This window comes from Priapulus caudatus, unplaced genomic scaffold (genome assembly GCF_000485595.1).
Source record: "Priapulus caudatus unplaced genomic scaffold, Priapulus_caudatus-5.0.1 Scaffold1019, whole genome shotgun sequence".
In the NCBI taxonomy this organism is placed as follows: domain Eukaryota; kingdom Metazoa; phylum Priapulida; class Priapulimorpha; order Priapulimorphida; family Priapulidae; genus Priapulus; species Priapulus caudatus.
Window position 1 is genome coordinate 50,541 of NW_014578080.1, and position 7,414 is coordinate 57,954.

The window sequence follows — 7,414 nt, forward strand, 5'->3', positions numbered from 1 at the left end:
GCCAAATATGTATTTTATGGCGGCCATTTTGAAAATCCAAAATTGCGGCCATACCGGGATCTCCGCAAATGTAAACATTGTTTTTCGGATTCCTCATGCTATGACCTTTCCAAAAATGTATAGGTTTGCTAATCTACCATAATTCTGAACGAAAAAACATAGTGAACCTGACTATATATAGTCTTTCCCGAAATCTGTGAAATATTACGATTTCTGTTGTCATTTCAAAATTAGTGCTTCACAGTGTGGTTAGAAAACCAATATCATAACGTGATAACTCCCTTGGTGAAAAATTCCCCAAAACAGAACTATACCACAACCAAACAATCTATCAATAAAATAAAACCAGTCAATCAATCAACCAATTAATCAATCATTCCCGAATAGAACTGTGCCAAGATATCGACCAATCAAACCAAATTAGCCAACCAATCATGCAATAAATCGATAAATCACTAATATCGAGCGAGACGCGCCGCGCGAGGAAGTCACGTGCCATACCTTCACGTCATCGATGGCCTTCCTGAAGTGGCAGTGTATGAGCATGATGGTTTCTATGGCGATGAGTGACAGCTTGTCGCAGGCTCGGCGGTCAAGCGCGCGGTGCAGCTGGTCGGCCCACAGCGCCACGCCACCGGCCAGCATCTTCACTAACACCTCACCCGACTTCCTGAACACGTCCATGTCCTGCGTGAAGGTTACGTAGCAGTGATTACTGACGCAATTCTCGCTACCGGTAAAGCCGCGTCTTTTTCAACACGCCCGCATCCTGCGTGAAGGTTACGTAGCAATGATTACTGACGGGAAAGTCGCTGCTGGTAAATACTATTTTGGCACATTCCTGTGGTTACCTAGTAGGAGTGTTTCTGCATGTCGCCACGGTTACCATGTAGTAGTGCTTAGACGCATCACCACGGTTATCTGGTGTGAGTGTTTTTGTGCATCGCCGTGGTTACCCGATAGGAGTGTTTTGACGCGTCGCCACGGTTACCTGCTGTGTTTTCGCGCATCACCATGGTTACCTGGTACGAGTGTTTCGACGCGTCGCCGTGGTTACCTAGTACGAGTGTTTCGATGCATCGCCGCGGTTACCGGCTGTGTTTTCGACGCGTCACCACGGTTACCTGGTAGGAGTGTTTCGCCGCGTCACCGCGGCTACCTAGTGCGAGTGTTTCGACGCATCGCCAAGGTTACCTGCTGTTTTCGTGCATCACCACGGTTATCTAGTAGGAGTGTTTCGCCGCGTCGGCGCGGCTACCTGGGGCAAGTGTTTCGACGCATTGCCACGGTTACCTGCCGTTTTCGTGCATCACCACGGTTACCTGGTAGGAGTGTTTCGCGGCGTCGCCGGTGATGATGGGGATGAGTTTGGCAGCGTGGCAGAGGCTGTGCTTGAGCGTAAGCCCCGCTCCGTAGCAGAGCAGCTTCTTCGCTCGCGTCAGATGCCGGCACCAGAGCTCCTGCAGGATGCCGACGTCGTAGAGTCGGATCACCTCGGCAACGCTCGGCAACAGCTGCAACGGACGGGAGCGGGACGCTGTAGAGGGCAGCATGGTGCAGCAGCCGGTGCGTAGGTTTTAATTCGATGCCGGGCCAACAATTCGTCGCGTAAGATAACCTGATTTACACCACCTTTTTAATGCCTTTCATTTAATAGCTTTTACCGTTCACCGGTAGCTTTCACCTTCACTCATGTCGATTGTACCTGTGCCTTTCACCCCCGTCTTTCACTTTCACCCCTGTTTTTCACGTTCACCACTGCCTTTCACGTATACCCTTGCTTTTCACTTTCACCCCACCGTTAATTTTCATCTTTCACTATCATCCGCGCCCATCCCTTTTACCCGTGCTTTTCACGTTCGTTCACCCCCACTTATAATTTTCACTCATGCCTTTCACGATCAATTCCTATCTTTCATGTACACCCATGCTATGCCGATGCCTTTCAATTTCACCCGTCGCCGCTGCGAATCTGTCTGCACTCACCTGGTGGCCCATGCGACGCAGCTCCCAGCGTGGGTCGCCGAGGCACTCGATCGTCTGATGCAGCAGCTGCTGCAGGATCGCATACATGTCCTGCAGTTCGAAGGCCGTCATCCAGGCGGACACGGGAGCGATCTGCATCGGCTCCAGCTTGTACAGGGACATGTAGTCGGCCGCGCACGTGCTCTGTGACGACATGATAACACGTGGTTAAGGAATTGTAGCGATTATGTATGTACACGACAATGCGTGGTAAATTAATCGCAATTCAATTGCGTGTGCAAGCATGCTAGGCACGCAGCGAATGATTACTCATACAACAATTGTGATTTTTTTCTCGGAAAAAATCGAAGCAAGCAAAGCATTATGTTAAGCCTGCAGCAAAAGATTACTCATACAAGAATTGATTTTTTCCTCGGAAAAAATCGAAGCAAGCAAAGCATCAAAGCATCAAAGCATTATGTTAAGCCCGCAGCAAAAGATTACTCAAGCAAGAATTGCGAATTTTTTCCCCCACTTGAAACATGACACGACCGCTCTGCGACACGAAAAGACGCAACGAGGCGACGTGGCTGGCAGCACTGCTGGCAGCGGGCAACGTGTGCGACACGCTCTTTCCTTAGAAAAACAAATGACACGATGCAAGATCCCTTCCCTTAGATACCTTATTCTCGGGATTATTCTCAAAGTCCTTGGTCAGTTCCAACAGGGACTTTGTTCGCGGCGAAGAGATGTGGCGATGTCGGGTCGTGCCGCCTCGCGTCGAGGACGTGCGACCTAGAACCTTCAGCGAGCGGTGTTTGTACAGGCCTCCCTGACCCACGTTGAAGTAATCTACACTCGCAGCTCTGTAAGCAAGCGACAACCGGTCACCGTGAGAGTCAGAGTAACGAGTAACATCAGCAACGACTACCTCGTGGTTACCGTTCATGATCGCAGAATTAAACAAAACCAACTGAAACGTTTAGCTATGTGTATATATAATGTTGGCGGTATAATAAACTGGCTATTTGCACAAAATAGATGTGTAGAGGAAACTGAAGAGGTAGATTCACGTTGATTTTGACAGACAGTACAACAGACTGGCTGTCTGTAGAACGACTCAAAAGTTGATAATTTACAAAAATTTCCGAGAATAAATCCAAACGAAAACATGTATATTACGTGCACGCACATACACGCACATCATACGCACACATGCACGTACAAACGCACGCTCACGCATACACACATCACACACACACACACGCACGCATACGCTCATGCACACACATATACCATGTACACACGTATTACCCAAATATATTCCATTCCGTGTAGGTATGAAGAGTTAGGGACTTATAACTTATCATATAGTTAGATGTAGTATGCGAATGCTAATACCAACATTACTATAACTGATAGTTATACTGAGAAGGTCTATGTCCCCCAGGGTACTGCTGGAACGTACCCTGGGTACGGTTCGATATATCGGAACGTACCCTGGTACTATCTAATATGCCGGACCGTACCTCGCCTACTCCACTAATGAGTCTAGGGAGTCGCCTACGCCTACTCCCTAACCCTAACCCTAACCATATCAGATAGTTACCAGGGTACGTTCCGGTATACCGTACGTTCCGGTACCCGTACCCAGGGTACGTTCCGGCAGTACCCTGGGGGACAGACCCTATGAGCATAACTGATAGTAATACTGAAAAAGAGTTCAAGAGCTCAAGGGTGAAAAAGGTTGTGACGTGTTCATTTGTGTCATTAGATAGAGACATTTACTCTCTGTGAATCCTGTGCTGAGAAGGTGGATATGTGAAAGTTTGGGCAGGCTGCTTCGGTTGAAGATAGATAGCATAATTGCAGCAGGGGCTCTCCAAGGGTTATAAATTTTGGAGGGGTGTGTCTGCACTTCTAAAAAGAAAGGGGTGTAACTTTGATTCAAATTTCATTTCGTTTCATTTCACCACAACTACACGTACACTATTGCTTGAAAACGTTTGTGTGATTTTAGTGGTTCACATTGCTCCGTAAGCAGACAAACGAGTCAAACATCTACTGCTGAGCTCTTATGTCTTCCCTGGTTCGAGCTGACAGCACTTTCTCCAGTGCACTCGTTGCTCTAGCCGAATGCACTGCAACCACTTACACATAAATGCTAGAGGTTGCATAATAATCATAACTGCATTGCCTACACAACTAAATTCCTACAATGATGCCTGGCGTGGGTACAGAACGCGGGATGGCTAAGCAACATAAAAGAAAGTGTAGCTGTCACATCGCAGCGATGCTGGCGAAAGCAAATCTTCGTCATGCGTTGGTTTGAGTCGGCACGATCACAGTCATGCCACTCACTGGCTGGTCGTGAGCCCGAGCATGGCTAATTACAATTAATTGAAATTTAAATCAATAAATTAATTAATGCTTCGTTAACTGTTAACGCTTTGATGGCAGGATGGCAGCTTGCAGCCCCTCAATGCAGCGGTCAAGATGCCCATTTTATGGCCATTGTCATCGCATCGGTTAGTGTGCCGTCGTCAAGGGGCAACCGTCACAGGTGTTAATGTCAAGGACAGGTCAGCAACACCAAGGTCAACACATTGACCGTGGGCCACTAATACAAAGGCCAACACAATGAACATAGACAATCAACACAGAGGCCAACACTTTGAATATGAACCATTGACACAGAGGTCAACACATTGACCATGGGCCATTAACACAGAGGTTAATGTGTGGACCAGACTCCCAGCACAGAGGTCAATGTACTCGTGCACGTTGTGGACGGACTGCCCACCGCCTGACCACGCTGCGCATTCTGTAAAAGCGTCGCGACGCGAGGGAGACAATTGTACAAGCCAGTCGCCTCGCGTGCGGTGACGCAGCATCGTACAAAACAACAACAGATTGCAAGCAGCGGCATGCCGAGCACGTAGGACAACAGTGATCAGAGAGGTACCTGTCAAGCTGACGCAGCCGAGGGGGAGGCTTCCTGTGAATGCCAAACGCACAACATACCATTTCGTAAAAACAAGGCCACGAACAGATGAAACGGTCTTACGGTCTATCTATCTACGCATATCCAATTTACGAAGAGCTAATAATACTATAAAGCTATATGTGAAGCTATATTACTAGCTCTTGACGTTATGTATTATTATCCACGTATTCACTAGCCTAATGCACTAACAATTATAGGTCTGCGAGCTACGGCTATGTGCTGTCCAGCAGCTATGCTACAGTCATAGTATACAAAAGTTGAAAAGGTCTAGCCTATTGTGCGATGCATCTATGACATACACAGCATATAAGCAAATAGGATCGGCTAGTTGTTGGTTATGCGTTGTATGTATGCAACAAACACGATAAGGAAGTAGACCAGTTAATTATTGCTATACTATTATATATAAATATATATATTATTTGTAACATAAAAACATCTAAATTAGAAGAAAAAGATACAATTGCATAATATTATGAAATCATGCACATATATATATATATATATATATATATCAAGAGTAGATAATAAATGTGTTATTATCTACTCTTGATATTACGGGGCGCCTTGCAGGACAGGGCTCAATTTTGTCTAACAAAACTCAATTCTGTCTCACAAAACTCAATTTTGTGAATATAATAACGTAAATGTTTTCAATTTTAGATTCAGGAGCCTTAACATGATTAGTCTTAACTTTTTCTGGATACTTCTTCTAACTTGACAAAATTTCCAGCTAGGGAAGTGACTAACGACGCTACATCCATTACTGCATTAGTACACCTTCCATCCACACCGCAGTCGTGCCTAGAGAAGCAACTAACCCACGTGCGATGACTGCATGTGCACGTACCGTCTGTCTGATAAGACGTGCCATCTCAGTGAGGGCCATCGTACAATGTTGCCTGATGCTTTCTGGCCCCTGGCTGCTATTGCTGCTGCTTTTGCTGCTGCTACTGCTGCTGCTGCTGCTGCTGATGGTGATTAGGCATGGGCCAACCATGGACACGATCGCAACAATGCTGCAAGAATAAATCGATCATTCTGAAAAACCATCAACATGATTAATCAAATTAATCAACATTATTCATAACAAATAATAATAAAAAATCATAAATGATAATCGAAGAAAATACAATAAACAACGCAAAAAATAAATGAACCAAATGCAAGTGTGTAAATATACGACGTCCGACCCCCCCCCCCTCTCTCCGCCACTCACCCGTCGAACAGTGCCCTGCACTCACTCTGGCGGGCAGAGTAGGTACCGACGAGGCGTGTGAGCACGGGCAGGGAGCGCACGCATCGACGCACGCTGCACGTCTTGAGGAACGCGGCCAGCGTCGCGCTCGTCTCCCGCAGCAGCTGCTGCTCCACCTGCCCCGCGAGCTGCTGCCCGCCCGACGCCCCCGGCTTCACGCTCACGCTGCAAACGAAACAAGAAGCGTCATGCCGCGCAGAGACCTTCGCACGTCGCCGTTGCCACCATGGGACACTAGGAGCAATGAAGATCGCACGAGTTGGCGTGATCGCAGATTGACTGATGTGATAATTGAGGTGTCATAATAATGATATGTTATCAGATATAAATGATTTGTTAAATGATTGAGGAAGTGCACTCTATGTATGATATGCTATGGGTGTATAACTCGGGTTATCGGTGCACAGTAAATATCAGCATATAATTACATATAGATATAGATATAGACACAGATAGCAATATAGATATACACACAAATACAGATAGTAATATATCTATAGATATGAATATAAATGAAAATATAAAAGATATATAAATACAGTCAGAGGTATAGATCATGTAGATAAATGTGTAGACATGTTCAGTACATCATCAGCAGCAGCATCGTACCTGAGCAATCCCTCGGATGGCGAGTAGAAGCTTTCGCTCGGCGAGGCGAGAGACTGCGCGAGTCCGCTGCTCGGGTGAGCGTGCACAAACACGTGCTCGATGAAGCCAAATATGCTCTCCTCCTGCTCACCCTTCTAAAAGATGCCACGCAGCAGCCGGTCACGATCGACGTCATAGTTACGGAAAATTTGGTACGTCTGCTGGGCTACGTTGTTGTTGTTATTGTTGTTTCATCTTTTTCCATTATCAATTGTTAGTTGGTGTTTCAAAAGGAATTCTGGTGTGGCCGTGTTCGAACAAGGGAACGCAGTTCATTGACAAAAAAATTGTGCAAAATCACATATTAGTCAGGTTCACTATGTCAATAAATTAAATTTCGTTCAGAATCATGGTAGATTAGCAAATCTATGCATTTTTGGAAAGGTTATATAACATGAGGAATTCGAAAAACAATGTTTACATTTGCGGAGATACCGGTATGGCCGCCATTTTGGATTTTCAAAATGGCCGCCATAAAATACATATTTGGCCGTATTTCTGCCTCTAATCACCCTAAAAACTTTTTAAAATATGGT

General features: G+C 45.9%; 1 protein-coding gene and 1 long non-coding RNA gene across 2 annotated transcripts in view; both read right to left on the reverse strand.

Moving 5' to 3' along the window:
- Window positions 1-7,414, reverse strand: part of LOC106814991 — a 19,507-nt gene that overhangs the window by 10,856 nt on the left and 1,237 nt on the right. Inside the window, exons 3-6 of the mRNA XM_014819391.1 lie at window positions 2,648-2,831; window positions 1,987-2,169; window positions 1,323-1,514; window positions 502-687 (exon numbers count right to left, since the gene is read on the reverse strand). Coding sequence (XP_014674877.1) covers window positions 502-687; window positions 1,323-1,514; window positions 1,987-2,148 — 540 coding nt within the window. The 5' untranslated portion in view covers window positions 2,149-2,169; window positions 2,648-2,831. The remainder of the gene's footprint in view (window positions 1-501; window positions 688-1,322; window positions 1,515-1,986; window positions 2,170-2,647; window positions 2,832-7,414) is intronic.
- On the reverse strand, window positions 5,828-7,222 carry LOC106814995. The gene is made up of 3 exons (XR_001394686.1): window positions 6,840-7,222; window positions 6,192-6,395; window positions 5,828-5,991 (listed from the first exon to the last, which is right to left on the reverse strand). It is a non-coding gene; the product is annotated as an uncharacterized LOC106814995 (long non-coding RNA).